Source organism: Esox lucius, chromosome 17, assembly GCF_011004845.1.
Source record: "Esox lucius isolate fEsoLuc1 chromosome 17, fEsoLuc1.pri, whole genome shotgun sequence".
Taxonomy (NCBI): domain Eukaryota; kingdom Metazoa; phylum Chordata; class Actinopteri; order Esociformes; family Esocidae; genus Esox; species Esox lucius.
In genome coordinates, this window is record NC_047585.1 from 19,405,553 (window position 1) to 19,423,848 (window position 18,296).

The 18,296-nt window shown below is 42.3% G+C and overlaps 2 protein-coding genes across 2 annotated transcripts in view; both read right to left on the minus strand.

Moving 5' to 3' along the window:
- Nucleotides 1–42: 42 nt before the first annotated feature.
- Nucleotides 43–12,332, minus strand: sfmbt1 (Scm like with four mbt domains 1). The gene is made up of 21 exons (XM_010881810.3): nucleotides 12,247–12,332; nucleotides 9,472–9,520; nucleotides 9,292–9,386; nucleotides 8,965–9,208; nucleotides 8,711–8,799; nucleotides 8,319–8,574; nucleotides 8,053–8,150; nucleotides 7,865–7,966; nucleotides 6,037–6,199; nucleotides 5,843–5,925; nucleotides 5,626–5,752; nucleotides 5,393–5,506; nucleotides 5,192–5,234; nucleotides 5,009–5,076; nucleotides 4,766–4,905; nucleotides 3,402–3,511; nucleotides 3,078–3,253; nucleotides 2,683–2,861; nucleotides 2,363–2,584; nucleotides 1,191–1,319; nucleotides 43–1,047 (listed from the first exon to the last, which is right to left on the minus strand). Exons 2-21 carry the CDS (start codon nucleotides 9,494–9,496, stop codon nucleotides 907–909), a joined length of 2,604 nt encoding a protein of 867 aa, XP_010880112.1. The 5' UTR covers nucleotides 9,497–9,520; nucleotides 12,247–12,332; the 3' UTR covers nucleotides 43–906.
- Nucleotides 12,333–13,779: 1,447 nt separating this feature from the next.
- The window catches only part of prkcdb (protein kinase C, delta b), a 31,520-nt gene continuing 27,003 nt past the window's right edge, over nucleotides 13,780–18,296 (minus strand). Inside the window, exons 16-17 of the mRNA XM_010881809.5 lie at nucleotides 15,055–15,183; nucleotides 13,780–14,907 (exon numbers count right to left, since the gene is read on the minus strand). Of these exons, the coding sequence (XP_010880111.1) occupies nucleotides 14,746–14,907; nucleotides 15,055–15,183 (291 nt within the window). The 3' untranslated portion in view covers nucleotides 13,780–14,745. The remainder of the gene's footprint in view (nucleotides 14,908–15,054; nucleotides 15,184–18,296) is intronic.

Sequence of the window (18,296 nt, forward strand, 5' to 3'; positions counted from 1 at the left end):
CCATGTGATCAACGTGAAAACATATATCTTGGGAAGTGTAGGAACGATCTAGGGATGAGATTCAGGCTTTTATTCCATATTCTTTAAATGGCAATTATGTTAAACAACCATAGATAAAAAATCAAATTAATCAATTTCATCGTTTTTCCAATGTAAAGGTGGTAGAGACCGCTTTACGAGGTAAACTAAAACGGAAACACAGTTGGCTCACGAAAATAAAACACCACACAATATCCAGTAGTCCACCAAAAGTAGTAATACAAAAGGAAAACCATCAAATGATTAGAATTATCTCAAAAACACATCCAAATGCTTTTATTAGGCCCTGATGTTTTTAATATAATTAAATTCAAATCCCTCTCAAATATGACGAAAAGGCTGTCAAACAGTAGATAGTGCTTTCTTTAGGCTTTTTCCAATCTCAAATTTGTCTACCCTTTGAAATGCCTTTGTACAGACACTTTCAAATATTTTTTTCTTAGAAAATCAAGCTATAACCATTAATCACCCTGTTGCACTAGAAGAGCTTTTAAAGTACACTATATACAAATACACCTTTCTATGTACAGTTTAAATACCACAATACAGTCCATGGTTTGTTTGTCTTTGTGCTTAGATCCATGTCCACACTTTCATTAAATGAAACCAGGTTTCATTTGAGACTTTGGGTCACATTGAGGTGTATACAGCGAGCCAAAACTCTCTGACCATACAGTAGAAATAGCAACAACAACCAAAAAAACAAAACAGGAAATAACAAAAAGTCTTGATCCATCTGAAGTCCATGCATGACTGTTGCTGCTGTGCTGGGTTCCAGGTCATACGGAAGTCCATTGTTAAATCAGTTATAGAGTCACTCCATCTTACTGACTGCATGTAATGTTTGTCTTAGTTTCGAACCCTCCGCTATGTCGCAAATTGTTGGTAGAATGCCAGTTTGACCCTCTCGATATGGTGACAAAGCTTTATGGCTGGTCCCAGTTTCAGGTCCATACACTCTTGCACTGTGGGCAGGTTGAGCAGGAGAAGAGCCTGTCCATCAATCTCCTAAAAACACAAACATGGCCATGGGGTTAGACGATGATGACAAAAGATTTTGGCGACACTATGCACAGTAATATAGTTGAGAAAATCATTGTGTGTGTGTGTTGGGGGGGGGGGGGGGGGGGTTGCGAGTGTGTGTTCAATACCTGATCCATGAAAATGCGTGCCAGGGGAGCACAGTCCGTGGTCCTAATGAAACGTACTACATCGGTCACAGTCCACTCCAGGGGACTGGTGTCCAAGCAAAGCTTCTGGGGAACCTCGGCTCTCAAGCTCTGCAAAAAACAAATGCAAAACACAGATTCAGTTATCACTTTCTTTATTTGACAAAAATAATATGGCATAGACAAACAGTAGCCCACTGTCAGACAGTACCGCAGAGACTGAACGATTACCAGCATTCAGTTTCATGCAGTATTTCCAATGTTTTTCAGGCTTAATATACTGTATTACAGTGTTGTGTTTGGTGTGTATTTTTCTGTTGGCTTCACAAAATGAATGTCAATCTAAATGGACAATCCAGTATATGGTAAGGATAATGTAATGTAATGTATACACTGAGACAGTTTATTAGGTACACCCATCTAGTACTGGGTTTGGCCCAACCTTGCCTCTAGAACAGCCTGAATTCCTTGGGACACTGATTCTGCAAGGTGCCAGAAATGTTCCACATGGATGTGAGTCCATTAGGATGTTATTCGATTCCACATGGATGTGAGTCCATTAGGATGTTAGTCGATTCCACATGGATGTGAGCCCATTAGGATGTTAGTCGATTCCACATGGATGTGAGTCTATTAGGATGTTAGTCGATTCCACATGGATGTGAGTCCATTAGGATGTTAGTCGATTCCACATGGATGTTAGTCGATTCCAAACGGCATTATGCATTTGATGCAGGTAGGATGGTGGTACATTTATGCTGCAAACAAGTTCCATATCATCCCAAAGATCCTATAATGGTTTGAGACCTGTCTACTTGTGTTAACACAACTCACTGTCTGGTCCTTGGAACAATTCTGAGACAGTAAGTACTGTGTGACATGTGGTATAATCCTTCTGGAAGTATCCATGTGATGAAGGGTAAACCGTCGTGATCCAGGGATGCAACTGAACCATAACAATGTTCCGATACATGGTGGCGTATCAAAGACCCGTCTGCCAGGAAAACCTTCCTTATACCATTACTGCACTGCTACCAGCCTGTCCCGTTTACACCAGGAAGGATGGATCTGTGGATCTTATGCTGCCCTTCAATTAGTATGATGCAACAGAAACTGATTCTTCAGACGAGGTATACAGAATTACAGTCGTTTACCTTTGGTGAAGGTGGATGGTTCTCATCATCAGAGTAGGATGGTGAGCGAGGTTTCCTGCGCTTTCGGGTCGGCCTGGGCGTTGTGGGAGGTGAGGGGGATGGGGTGGGTGGTTGGGACTTCCCAACTGAATATTCAGAATCATCCTGATCATCCTGGAGCTCAGAGCCAGTGTCGTCACTCAGAGAGTCTTCATCATCCAGATCCTCCTCTTCTCCACTGCCCTGTGTTAAAAGGATGGTTCCGTTTAAAGAGCTCTGTATACAGTGTTTCTTTGTGCATTTATGTGTGTGTGTATGTTTGGACATGCATGCTGTGTTACCTGAGGTGAACCGGCAGGGGTGTTGTCCAGTGAGGCTGAGGAGCGTCTCTTCTTATGGACGAAGAGTTGTTTCCGCCTCTTCCTCCTCCTTCCTCTCCTCTTCACCCCTCCTTCCAGGTTAGAGTGCCCCCCTGGAGGGCGGCCTACTCGCCTACTCTTCTTCTTACCATAGTAATAAGCTGCAGGGATCAATTCAATATAACTATCTCACTCCTCATTCAGTACCATAATATCAACATAGGTGGATAACCAAGCACACATAAAACAGAAACTGGTTCCTCTTCCTTTCCCTAGCTTTTCAGCTTTTATTGCCCAGTTTCTCCATCATACCTGATTTCTGAATTAAGAGTTTTCCATCGTGTGTCTTTGATCTAGAGTTTGACTAGGTCACGTACTGTATTTGGTCTTAGTGAGCACAGAGCAGTTCTCTGAGCAGCGTTCCAGCACCATGCGCGGTCCAAACAGGTTGGGGCAGCATTCCAGCTTGATGCAAGTCTTCCTACAGAACTCAGCCACACGATCTGCCGTACGCACAATCTCCACTGTAGCCCGGTAACTCTTCCCCTTGTACCTACCGGTCATAAACAGAATCTTTGGTTACCAACGCCAGGACCGTTTAGCCAGACCCAGCACAAAATTCAGATAGTAGAAAAGTTTAAAAGTGATTTTAAGTAAAAAGTTCATAGGTTAATAGTAATGACATTATATAGAATCCTCACTTGGCTTTGAGTGTCTCTCCATGGCCATGCCAGCGGCCCTCCTGGTCCAGCTGCAGCTCTCTGAGCACCCGGCTGGGCTTGTAGGCTGAGTTGATCAGCAGAGTCAACACCTAAACAGGGAGACAGAGGGGATTAGCATGGATACTGTTCTGAGTCTGTCTGGATTTTTTTTAGATAGTGAAATGTAATAAGGATTTTTTTCCCACCCATTTATATACACACAACATACTACACACTTTTAGGGGATATTTGTTATTATTTAGAAAATTATTTATGAAAAATGCAAAACTGAAATAAAATAATTGGTTAATTCTTCACCCTTATTAATACTAGCTGGAAGCACTTCTTGCAGTCATTACAGCAGTGAGTGTCTTGGGATAGTTCTCTACTAACTTTGCACATTTAGATTTGGCAAAATATTATTATTCTCCTAATCTATCAAGTTCCTGGGGAGCATCAATTAGCAGAAGTCATATCATAAATATTTGATTGGATTGAGGTTGGGGCTCTGACTGAGCCACTCAAGGACATTTACAAATGTATTTCTCAGCCAACCAAATGTAGCTTTGACGTCTGACTTTCAGCTTTCTTGCAGAGGGCAGCAGGTCATATTTTATCTTAAGTGCCCTAATCTCTGATGTTGCGAAACATCCCCATAACATGATACTGCTTCTACGTTTTTGGGTGTTATGCTTTGCATGTAAAAAAAGTTACATTTTATAAGACCACAAATCCCTTTTCCAAATTGCTATAAAATCCTCAGTAATTTCTGGCATACTTCAAATGGGATTCAAGATGGGCTTTCTTGAGTAATTGGCTAGGGATATTATTGTGACAATGCACACAACCAGTTTTGGCCATAAAAGCATGTAGCGTTGTCAAATTTGCAATTACTACTGTCTGAGCAGTCTTCTTCCTGGTCAGTCATCCAGTTTTGAAGGGATGGCCTCATCTAGGCATGGTCTTGGTGGTTTCATACACCTTCGACTTCTCAATAAATTGTCTTGACTGTGCTTTAAGGGATATATCTTTTATACTCCTGTGATTATTTTGAAAGCTCCTCGGTGGTTGAGCAAAATCATGTGAATCAGGATTGATATAACAAGGGGGATGGAGACTAATCCAATTATGTTATGTCAGTTTTGTATTTATAACATACAGTTTCCTTTCACATTAATAAATTCCGTTAAGTGCTGAGTGTGGTGTGTCAATAATGCCAAAAAACATTTAAATGCATGAAACTCTAAGGCACCAACACAACAAAATGTGAGAAGATTCAAGGGGTGTAGATATACTATGGGCACTGTAACAATTAACATGATATAGTGGAAAGGTTGTTTCAGTAACAGTCAGGTGTTCCTCACCTCTTTGAGCACTAAGACACAGTTGCCAGGACCGACACACTGGGGTAGCTCAGCAATGCGGCCCTTGTTCAGGTAGGGGCCAGAAAAGCAGCGATGGTTGAAGTATATCTTGGGACAGCAGTACTTTCCGTTCCCTTGCCCTGTACACCAACAGAGCACACACAGTGTGAATGCACCAACTCACCTCAGAAACATAAATAATGTATTTTTCTGGGATGTCTAGATGAGAAAAAGAACCCTCACCAGTTTCTGATTGGCTGGAAATCTGCTGCTTGAGTGCATCAGGAGATGAAGATTTGGGTGGTGCTTGTCTGTGGTGATAAAGATAAAGGTTAGGGGTCAAGTGCATGGGACAGAAATGTTAATTGATAGTTGAGCCAATGAACAGAAACGATAGATTATTTAATTCTCCTTAGACCCACTTACTGTTTCTCAGGCTGCACCACAGCAACCTTCCTCTGCTTCTCAACTGTAAGTTAAAGTATAATCACCTTTAATAAAACTACACCAAAACCAAACACAGCACTGACAAACAATGTGAATTTAATTGTAACACTTCCACGCACATGTGCACCCCATTCAGATTAAAGAGAGGACCACAGAGTGATCCAATTTTGGAACCCCCACCTTTGGGCTTGATGGGGTACAGCAGGGGGTAACCATTCGTTTCACACCAGCTGACAGGGAATATGTCCAACGAGTCGACATGAACTATCAGCTCTGGCATAGCCTGTTTCAGCCCTGTACACAGACACACAAATTATTTAGACATACATAACTTATTAATGATCTAGCACACTCAAATTGGATGCAGACTTTAAAAATGCAAAGCTCAGATATAAGGCATAGCTGGTTCTCACCTTCCAGGCTCAGCCAGATATGTTGCCCTTTGACCTTGGTTACTGTTGCCACGTGAATGTGCTCAGGTGAAAGTGGGTTGACGGCCTCCAGATTCATGGCCACTTTGAAGCTGTGGTCAGACTGTTCCTGAGAGGTGGTCAGAGAAGTGTCAGGAAATATACGTCCCTGGTTCACTCATGCTACACACTCATGCATTGTTGTGTGAGCCTGACTCACGGTAGGGAAGCAGTTCTGGGGAGCTGCCTCAGCCTCACACTGTTTCAGATAGTCGGCCCAGTCAAAGTCCTGCCCCTGGTACCCTACAAAAAGTTAGAGAAGATAGGGACCACAACAGAATTAGCTAAGACCTATAAAAACACTTGAACACAGGTTCAAAAGTAGCTCTGCAAATGTTCCTGGGGTTTTCCTACCTGGAGGGGGGCTTAGCGAGAGGCCGTTCTTCAGGCTCCATTGGGCAGGAAATATCCCAGGACTGTCCCTGTGGCACAAGAAGGACCGCCCGCCGCCCTCTGACGCTGAATCATCACCGCGGAGATCATCCATCTTTACCAGGAAGTACTGGTCACTGAACACCTGAAGAGGAGAGAGAAGGTATATCACATCACGCACCTGTCTGCTGAAGTTACCCTCCCCTTGCGGCATGACCATAACACCAACATACAGCCACATTTATCCTGAGAACCCAGGCCATGGGACAACACAAGCATCTATGAAATGACTATGTCCAAAACTATTATTTACTAGATTTGAATTTGAATCGCGCTGCCTGGGTTTACCAGCAGACAAGCATGAAGAGCAATGAGCAACAAGCCGAGTAACATTCTAAATGGTCTATTCCCTAAATTCCCTATTTGCCATTGGCCAGGTTATTCATGTACAAAAACTCACCGTATGTGGTAGTTAGGCTATTAACCTAAGGCAAGAGAACAATACAGATTGTAGAATGGAGTGAGGGCGGAAAGCAGCAAGTAGAGTGAAGTGCATAATTGGGTATATATTTTTTTCATTCTTGCCTTTCAAGATTAAACATTGAATCCATGACTCTATTGGCCTAATGGAATTCCATTTTAGAACGTTTTTTTTGTTGCTAAGAATAATAATGAAAAAGAGAGAGAGGAAAAGAAAATTGAAAAACATTTGCAAGATATACTTGCAAAGAGGTTAAACTGCTGTCGGAAATCACTCCTTCAGAATAAAACCTTGCTGAAAGATTAACCAATGGCTTTGTTAAATACAGCTGCAGAAATGTTACCATGTCAGGTTAAACTTGAATAGGCTATTTGTAATGTTGTTGAAGGGTTAATTAACGTCTGTGAGCGGTGCTAGTTGCATACAATTTTGCCTCCCTCCTGCAAGTCGTGTTGTTTCACAAACAAGTTTATTTACAAGAAGAATGCTAGAATGCTACTTGTGCGTTCTTTATAATGCTTGAACATAAAAGAAAGCCTCAGTAAAATAATCATTACAACAGAATATAATTCCATGTCAACGCTATCAAAATCGTTATATAGTGACTAGATAAATAAGTTCCAGTTTATTTGTTTCACATGTTTCATATAACAAGTAGGCAATATAATTTCAGATTTTAAGATAATTATACTGTTTGCTGCTTTTTAACAAGCTAACTAAAGTGTTTTAAACATTGTGGATTTTTTAGCACTGTGTGGCACTATAAGTTAACAGTCTCTACAAAGAAACAAGTACTTTGTTAGCATTCCAGTAATAGGCATTAGTGTTTTTTTGTCTGTTTGCCAGTAATGGTGTTATTCCCAGAATAGAATGAAGGAATAATGATAAGAGTGTGGATACTGCCTAACCTTCAAGGTCCGGTACACTTGACCAAATCCTAACCCACTTTTCTGCCTCCAGTTATTTCAACCAATGCTACAGTCGTGTACCTAATCCCCATTAATATGGATAAAACGTATTTTCACACATAAACAATCACACGTGGCAACTGTCAAAAAACAGCAACAGCAGTGAATCCTCATGCAGCGCAAAATGTGGCACGTGGCACAATTTCTCCCAGATCAGTCGGCTTGGAGTGGTTAGGCTCCCGAAGTTTGCAAAGGTCCTGTGTCAGGATTCATCTGTGCTCGCTTAGCCCTGAGGTGACCACTGACCTGAGTGGACTGAACAGGCAGCAACAATATGGAGGAACTGTTTGACGGGGCCGAGAGCCTCCATCCAGACCAGTCGTACCCTTAGGCGAGAGTCTGACAGTAAATTGCTTGTTACCTTGGTAACGGTGGCAGGACTGATGCAGAAAGGGGACGCGGGGTCAACAGCTTCCAGTTTCATCCCCTCAGCGAAGCAGTGGGCAGCTATGGCAGGCCGGTCCTGTGGCATGGGAAGGATCAATATAGCACCCATGTTCCAGAAGGGTCCCTGAAATGCTAGTGGGTTATAGTCCATAGGGCCTTTACCTTGGAGAACTCATCCGAGAGGGCATTATCATCAGACTGCCCGATGATCCTCTGCCTGACCTCATCCCACTCCTCCTCTGTGTGCAGGCTGACCAAGGCTGAAACAAGCAACCAAGCGGGTGCACGCACACGCACACACACACACACACACACAATTACGATAAAAACTAAAAACCACCAGCTCTGATTCATTCATGAATCGTATTTAGCTTTTCGCACCTTGAATGCGAATTCCTCCGAGTTCTATTCTACAAAGACAAGTTTACCTGAAGGAGGCCTTAGGGCGTGGCCATGCTTCTTGGCCCAGCCAGGTGGGTGCAGGCAGGGGTGCAGGTAGTAGACCCAGCGCGTGGAGTGAGGGTGGAGAGAGAGCCCCTCTGTGCCCGCCAGGCGTAGTCTCAGCCTGCCACCCACGTTCTCCTCCACCTCAGCGCCCCAAGCAACCGCGGGGTCAGTGCCGTCCTGGAGCTCCACGCTGCAGCCTGGGCAGAGCAGGTCCACCGGGTCCTTTCCACGCTGGGGCTGCAAACACATTCGCGCGCACACACACACACACACACACACACATACACACACAAACACAGAAAGGACTTCTAAGCCCAGGCTCATTTTCAATACATTCCCAGTCGTTTCACGGTTATAAGCGAGCCTCTCTCACCCCTTCTAACAGGTTGGCTGGGGCAGTGCACTTCTCAGCCAGGGCTTTCTCCAGGACACCCTCCCAGTCTGGCTGCTTCTCTCTCACACCTGAAGAGGGCGACGGAGACAATGTTGAAAAGGAGGCCTTGGAAATGTCCTTGAATTACTTCTAGGTTTCCATGTAACTACAGCCCTGTAATAATCCCGGTACAGCTAGTTGGGAGTGGTCGTATAACAGAACAACAGCTCCCTCCCCAGGCCTGGCTCTCTCACCCTCAGGGGGCCTCATGGGTTTGCCCTGCTCCCTGCTCCAGCCCAGTGGGTGGAGGTCTGCCGTCATGATGTCACACCAGAAGTCGGCCCGGCGGTCGTCCTGGTAGCCCTCATAGCGCAGGAGCAGCAGCTGACCACATGTGGTGATTATGGTGGCCACCCAGTAAGGCTGGTCGCTCTCCGAACGCACACACACCTCCAGCTTCATACCTGGAGTCAGGCCCGTCTGCAGGCCCTGATCCACCTGGGGAGAATCACGTGGGATCAGTAGGCAGTGGGTACTGACTTGTTCTTCAGCGGATGAAGGTGAACAATCTAGGTACTCACATGTTTGAAGGCATGGTGGGGCACAGACACGGCCTCGTTCTCCTCCAGGTACTCATCCCAGTTGAAGTCAGACACATCCTGACTAGAATCCCCGTCTACAATACGAGCATGCGTTCATTATGTTACGTCAGAAATCTCTTTACACCTGTAACAAAGCAGCTGGTCCTTGTTATTACTCACCAGACTCCAGCAACTCATGACTCATGTTGGCTCCTCCTGCTGCCCAGGTCTTCAGGATATGTGGAAGAGGAAGACATATTATTCTATGGAAAATCTAAATATGCTTGACTTACACAAGTAGGACAGTAGGTTTGACTACACACCCCCTGTGTAGTCAAACCTTTTTATGACTCCAGTACAAAGACAATTTTATGACTGTATGTTTGGCATTTTTTCATTTTAAAAGTTAACAATGTGTGTGAGAGATGTGAAAACACAACCTGTTTGGTACAGGTTTGTAAAATATACCAAACTTAGTTACTAACTTGCTGAAATATGAGACAGGAGTTAAACATATTGGTTACCCTAAATAAGACCAAAGATATGAAAAAAGATAACTGACACCAAAGTGGTTCCGTAAGCTTATGGCCAATCCGACAACAAAGCAGATGAAATAACTTAACAAAACAAGAGAAATGGCATTCATATACTGGGCATGAGAGAGCATTACACATGACAATAGCACAGAGGTCTGTGTATAGGATGCTGAGGGTAGCTGCTCTGTCACTGCAGCTCCATTCAGCAGGGCTGTCAGGCCTGTCTTTGTCATGTCTGATGTCTCTATTAAAGAGGAGACGGCTATCAGACAGGACCCCACTGACCACCACCCGGACACCACGACCCAGGATCAGTCCAGCCTTTCACACATGACCCCGCTTGTCCTCGGAGTACACACACACACACACACACACACACGCACACACGCACACACGCAAGCCTGACAGAACTTTCTGAAACAGACAGCGCAGAGGGCCTCATTGTGCTGGAGGTCACACTTGCGTCTCAAACACCAGGGAGGATGAAAAGAGCAGCAGAGCCATTTAGCACTCTACAAAGAGCCTGCCGACAGTGTTGGGCCAGATCCTAATACCTGATTATCCCTAAAAACATTTAAAAAATAATGGAAATTTTGTATTATTTGAATATGCGACACAGTTTAAGCAATGTTTAGTATTTTTTTAATGAGCGGAAATTTGAGGATATTCTGCTAATACTGTTAAACAACTGTCACTTAATCACTAAAGTGAACAGGAAGACTAACAACTTCCCCAGTCATTTAACAGAGGCCTACCCAGGACCAACACACACACACGCATGCACACACACACATACACAGGCACACACACACAGACACACATACACACACAGGCACACACGCACACACACACCATATGCACACACACACACACACCACCAGACTGCATGCCCGCCTGTCTCTCTCCGTTACAATACCACACTAGAAGAAATTCACTTACTCACTCTGAAACGGAAACTAAAATGCATTAAAAAAAATACACCAGACAATCTTTACAGCCGCCTCCTTGCTCTTATTGGATCATACAATCAGTGCTTAACATGCCACCGACTGAATGAAGTAATCTGAGTCACAGAGGAGTCGCTGGGCAAGAAATGCTAGCAAAAGAAATGCATTGACTGGTCACCCAAGGTTTTGGGAAATGTAATCAAATATATTACTGACAGAGTTATGTCATGAATAAACTTGGACTATTGTGAGGATTTTCATCAAGTGTAACAACACTGCAATAATATGTGCATTCTCTAGGGTTATGTGTTTATTAATCTTTATTATGAGCAATTGGCCTTCACACCAGCTACTTGTTCTTTGGGAGATTGTATTTCAGCTTGCATATCGCCGTTGTTAAGTAGGCTCGGGACACGATGATATTGTTTGGGTGCCTGGGACCCCTTCAGTGTCATTGTACATTGCACTGTTAAAAGTGCTATTTGAACTGGATTTTGTATAGGCCTAAATAGACAGAGAACAGTATGCCCAAAACAATTTCTACCTTGAGCAGTGGCAACAGTGAATTATCAAAGTTGACAGTTTTATTGCTTAAAACAAATTTTATTGTTGTCAAGTCAAATTACAAAACGTTATATTTTAGGTTGGACACGTCTATTGAAACATGTCACCGTTTATAGCGGCCGGTCAATTAAAACAACGTTGCTGCGACGACTCAAGTTGCATAACTGGGAACTTGGAGCATTTGGGCAGAAATCGGTAGCTTAGTGCTTAGAGTAGCCTACGTAATTTGGTATCATTTATATGTAAGGCATATTCAATGAACAACAATGAAATCAAAACTACGCTATATTTTTTCTAAAGAATAGCCAGGCCTATTTGATTTAAAGTAGGCTAAAATACATCCGTACTCGTCTATCAAGCTTGTGCAATCCTTATTATAAAAGATCGATATTCAAGTAAATACATTTATTAATTTCAGTATGAACATTTAAAATGAATTTTCGCCAGACGCTTTCAATTATTTTCACGCTTGCTAACCGCAATATTCGGCAATACATGGGCAAGAGCTATGCAGACACGAGCGCCGATTATCCAACTTTCAACACTGGAACGTGCACTAAAGAGAATCATGCCGAACGCAAGAAAGAAAATAAATGACATAACCTCTGTGTTTACGCTGTAACCCATAGGTCAGTTACGATTTCAAAGGCACCGCGGTCAAATGCGGCTGATTCGGCACATGCTAAAAACGCTTGTGACCAAGTCAAGTTACTGAAACGTCATGGCTTGAGCAATAGGCTCTACACCGTAGCAAGCAATAAGGGCGCTTACACTCGACCGAGCCCGAGTCATCTTTTTTAGAGACGGGAAAAAAGACGCAGAGAGCACCAAAATGCATTCTAGCACATTAAGCTCTTCGTAAACAAAATATAGTATGTGAGTATTTGGTCACAAAATCTGATTCTTACCAGTAAATAGTTTTTCAAGTCGGTTTTAGATGCCGTCTCTTTCCGCCTAGTCGTTCACGACCTCATTCCAATATGGCACAAACTGCCACTGCGCATGTTCTGCCGCCTATATCCACGTTCTAAGCCCGGGTAGCTGATATTGTAGGCTTTGAGAACGGAAAAAGACTTCCATCTTCAAACACAATAAAAACATGACATATCTAAAACCAGAATTAACAGATACAAACAAAGAGGAAATGCTTTCCTTTTCATTCAGGAATTTCAGAGGGAAACAAACATATTATTTTACGTTTACTGAGACAGAGGATAGCCTTCGTTTGACAAATTCCCTTATGGATTCAACACTTTATTATTAATGGTTTAACTTGAAAATGAATAATCGACCAATTTCGTTGAATGGTAAAACAAATACATAACGACTTGGCTTGAAAACGCATAAAGGAAACGCATCGAGTTGCTTAATTTGGCTCCATTGTTCTGCACATAATATACATATTCAGCAATTATAATTGAAAAAAAAATCTGTCCTCTTATTAACGACCGAACGCAAAATAATGCAGCAGATGGTGACATTGAAAATATATCTCTAATGGCAGAGCAGAGCATTTCTGCAATCACAAAGTCAATATGTGATATCGTGATAAGGTGTTTATGAAATGTTTGGGTGTAGAGCTTTTACAAAAGCCTTTCAGGGTGAAAGTGTTGTGGATTAGGATAGCTGCGTTTGTTAAAAGTAGGCTCAATACAGGCGTTGGGCTATGGTTAAAGATTAATCCCCACCAAAGTCCAATCCATTTGGTAGATTAATAGAAATAACATGTCTAAGATGAACCAGTCTTTGACAGTGGAATGCATTAAATAGAAAGAACATGCACTAATGTTTTGAACAATAAATCAACTATACATTAATATACTGTAATCTATAAAAGTACAAATGTGTTCTACTTTTATTTTCCCTATAACAAGTAGCTGCAGAGATGAGCCTTGCACATTCCACTGATAATAAAGCCTCAGTAGCATTGGATATATGTATTATAACATGCAGCTATAACATTAGCTCATAGCTTCATGTATAATATAACATTAGCTTATAGCTTCATGTAGAATATAAAATTAGCTTATTGCTTATAGCTCCATGAGTCTTCGCAAAGACTCATTGTTGAGGAGTGCAGTGGGCCTATAATAACGCTCATGGTAAAAAAGGGAGCGGACTCAGAGGACATTCGCTGTGCTCACTGCAGGAATGTGGTTGGCCTCGGAGCCAGGTTCGGACGCAGTCGATATTGCTTATAGCACCTGACCACTAGATGGCAGGGTAGTCAACCTATTACCTACTTATGGCAACTCTGTGTAGATGGGTAGTGACAACCAATTGATCAGATAGTGCCCCATTGATGGCAAAGTCTTAAAAATAAAACAAATACATACAAAAAAAAAGATGTGCCAAAATAAAACACCAAACTAGTAGGGCTTTTGGAGAATACAATAACAGAATGATTGATGGCCTACAATATGAATGAATTCTGACAAGCATTTGGAGTTAACTTCATGTTTATTTAGAATCAGATGTAAAACATGAAAACAGTAAAAAAAAAATTGTCTGAATCCATAGCAAACCAAATATCTGTTTAGGACAATATACATATACTTTTACTTCATATACATTATAATTTTGTTACAAAACCTACATTCAAGTAGCGCAAGGCCCAATTATCAATCCTTTTCCGAAAGGAATCCCTCCAACACATACAATATCCATTAATCGCTGTGCAGTACCATTACTAAGACTTCCTCCATTGAGATGTACCACTCACAGTTTCACACTCACTCAGTTAGGAATCAGTGTCATAGGGGTTGGTTCTTTTGCTTTATATCATGTGTATGGGCAGACAAATACAGAAGTTAAAAGGTGAGTGAGACCATCCATGCCTGCGTTAATCTGAGCATCCTCTACTGGTCCTGTTTCTTGGGTGGTCTACAATTAGCTTACCCTCTACAGATATTTTTTTCATAAAGACAATTCATAACTGGCACCAGCATGTGACTCCAAAACCAAGTAGCTAGTACAGCTAGGGGGACATTCCTAGAGATTCGCACAGTGAGTGCTAAAACACACACACACACACACACACACACACACACACACACACACACACAGTAGAGGAAGAACACAGGCGTGTAATATTTGAGCCACATTTGATCCCTGATGTCCCAGCATGCAACATATTAAACAGCCTGAGCTGTGAGTGCCTTGGTATATAAGGTACAGTACACGGACTGATTCATATTTATTCAAGGTTTGATCAGAAGGAAAAGAACGACACCAATATTGATTGGACCCTCCACAGTAATAAATGCAACACTGGACTCCTCCTTCCTTGCTTTTTTCTTTCTATCTCTCTCTTTCTTTCTCTCTATCCTTCCCTCCCTCCCATCTCCCTTCTTCCAACCTTCCTCCCTTCCTTCCATCCAGAGAGATGAGGAAGTCACGTTTTATTTTCATTTGACATTTGTCATGCCATCCATCTTGGGGTTGATGAACGAAAAGCCGGCAAAGGCTGCCTGGTCCATAGAGTCGATCAGATTCTTGTCTGTGTGGGAGAGGCGGGGTTTCTCATTCAGGAACTCCCGATCAAAGTTGCTGCAGTCATTGGGGGCTTTCTGTGATTGGCAGAAAAGAGCTGTCAGTTTAAAATAGACCAATATTTACATAAAAACTCCAAGAATTCCATTTGGTATAAACATCCAAAGTAAGAGCATCAAACTGGCTGTTTCAAAATCAACAGAAGACAAATAACCAATTCATACCACTTTCGGTTTAAATGGGGGGTCCACTTCCCTCTTCTCCAGGGCCATCCAGTTCAGGGTCTTGAAGAAGGAGTGTCCACGGATGTTGCCCACCACCCCTAGTCTGCGACTGGGGTCTCTTTCAAACAGCTGGAAATATGGATAAATACAACAGCAGCTTAGGGATAAGCATGTAGTCGGGTGCATGAATTTGTGAGACGCCTCTTCTTATAAACAGTTACAAATGCAATTAACACATTAAAAGACACTTGTGCCTAATTTTTTAACCAGGTAATCTGAATACTGATTGGGTGACATCTGTGGTTGATGTAAGCAATAACGTATGAGGGTCTTTTAATGTTTTAATTGCCCGATATTACAGCTAAGAGCTGTTCTTAGGCACAATGCATAGTGAAGTGCCCGCACACATCACTTAGCTGTGGTATAACACCAACCACTGAGAAGCCTTTTTAGTCTTAGGCAGTGTCCTCCATAAGTTTTCGGTCAGTTAAGTCAAAATTGCTATAATTCTTGCTGGACACTCAAGGCATTGAATGGATTAAAAGATTAATATAAGGCTCTAATCCAGAATGTCACCCTTTTTTCTGTCCGGCTCAACAAATATACACTGCACAAAAAAATGAAGGGAACCCTTAAATCACACATTGGGTCTCGCTGAAGGAAATACATTACAGATCAATATCTTTACTGTACATTGTGTAATTCGTTGAGAACAAAATGACATAACAGTCAATGGAAACCAAAATCACCAACCGATTGAGGGCTGGATTCACACTCATACCGAAAATCAAAGAGAACAATTGAAATCACAAGCTGTTCCAACTTGCGTGAATTCTATCACGGCAACTCAAAATGTGACTCAGTAGTGTGTATGGACCCCATGTGCCTGTATGCACTCTCAACTACGTCTGGGCATGCTCCTGATGAGACGGCGAATGGTGTCCTGGGGGATCTCCTCCCAGACCTGGATCAGGGCATCAGTGACCTCCTGGACAGTCTGTGGCGCTACTACTCGGCATCAGATCCAATGATAAATAACATCCCAGAGGTTTTCATTTGGATTCAGGTCTGGGGAACGTGAGGGCCAGTCAATGGTATCAATGCCTTCGTCATCCAGGTACACTCTGGTACATGAAGCCAGGCATTGTCCTGCACCAGGAGGAACCCAGGGCTTGGCTGTGAGCACAGGTTCCACTAGAGGACATTGGGCCCTCGAGCCACCCTCATGGAGTCTATTTCTGACAGTTTGGTCAGAAACATGCACACCAGTGGCCGATTGGAGTTCATTTTGAAGGGCTCTGGCAGTGCTCCCCCTTTTCCTCCTCGCACAAAGGAGCAGATACCGGTCTTGCTAACCTTCTTGTGACGGCATGTATGGATGTGCCATCCTGGAGGACCTGGACTACCTGTGCAACCTGAAAGGGCTGCAGGTACCGCCTCATGCTACCAGTAGTGACAAGGACACTAGCAAAATGGAAAAGTAGAGAAGAATCAGTGAGGAAGGATAAGGAGAGAGCAATTGTCAGCCCACCACCTGCAAAACCATTGCCTTTTTTTGGGTTGTCTTTCTGTTGCCTCTTCAGTGCACCTGTTGTCATTTTCATTTGCACCAAAACAGGTGACACAGATTCACAATCGCTTATGCTTCCTAACTGGACAGATTGATATCCCTGAAGTATAACTTGTTGTTATACTGTGATGATTTACGTGTTCCTTAAAACATTTTTAGCAGTGCATTTGAAGTCAGAGGTTTACATACACCTTAGCCAAATACATTTAAAGTCAGTCACAATTCCTGACATTCAATCCTAGTAAAAATTCACTATCTTAGGTCAGTTAGGATCACCACTTTATCTTAAGAATGTGAAATGTCAGAATAATAGTAGAGAGAATGATTGATTTCAGCTTCTGTTCCTTTCATCACATTCCCAGTAGGTCAAAAGTTTACATGCACTATTATTTGGTAGCATTACCTTTAAATTGTTTAACTTGGGTCAAAAGGTTCGGGTTGCCTTCCACCAGCTACCCATAATTTGGGTGAATTATGGCACATTCTTCCTGAAAGACCTGGTGTAACTGAGTCAGGTTTGTACCCCCACAATATGATGCTGCCAACCCCATGCATCCCAACTGTGCCAACCATGTTTGGGATGATGTTCTTCGGCTTGCAAGCCTCCTTTTTCCTCCAAACATAACGATGGTCATTATAGCCAAACACTTCAACTTTAGTTTCATAAAACCAGAGGACATTTCTCCAAAAAGTACAATCTTTGACCCCATGTGTAGTTGCAAACCGTAGTCTGGGTTTTTATGGTGGTTTTGGAGCAGTGGCTTCTTTGCTGAGCGGCCTTTCAGGTTATGTTGATTAAAGGACTTGTTTTACTGTGGATATAGATACGTTTCTACCCATTTCCTCTAGCATGTACATAAGGCCCTTTGCTGTGGTTCTGGGATTTATTTGCACTTTTTGCAGTAAGTATGTTCCTCTCTAGGAGACGGAACGTGTATTCTTCCTGAGCGGTATGATGGCTGCATGGTCCCATGGTGTTTATATTTGCATACTATTGTTTGTACAGATGAATGTGGTACCTTCAGGCATTTGGACATTGCTCCCAAGGTTGAACCAGACTTTTTTCCCCCTACAGTCTAAGCTGATTTAGTTTGATTTTTCTATGAAGAAAAAGGTAGGCCTTGAGAAATACCCACAGGTACACCTCCAAATGACTCAAATTATGTCAATTAGCCTATTAGAAGCTTCTAAAGCCATGACATCATTTTCTGGAATTTTCCAAGCTATTTAACAGCAGTCAACTTAGTGTATGTATACTTCTGGTATTGTGATATTATGAATTATAAGTAAAAAAATAACTTGGAAAATCACAAATAATTGTTGGAAAGATCTCTTGTATCATGCACAAAATACAGTGGATAAAAAAAAGTCTACACACCCCTGTTAAAATACCTGGTTCTTGTGATGTAAAAGAATGAGACAAATATATATCATGTCAGAACATTTTCCACCTTTAATGTGACCTATAACGTGAACAATTCAATTGAAAAACAAACAGAAATCTATGAGGGGGAAAAATAAAAAACTCACAATAAACTGGTTGTATAAGTGGGCACACCCTGAAACTAATACTTTGTTGAAGCACCTTTTGATTTTATTATTGCACTCAGTCATTTTGGGTAGGAGTCTACTAGCATGGCACATCTTGACGTGGCAATATTTGATCATTCGT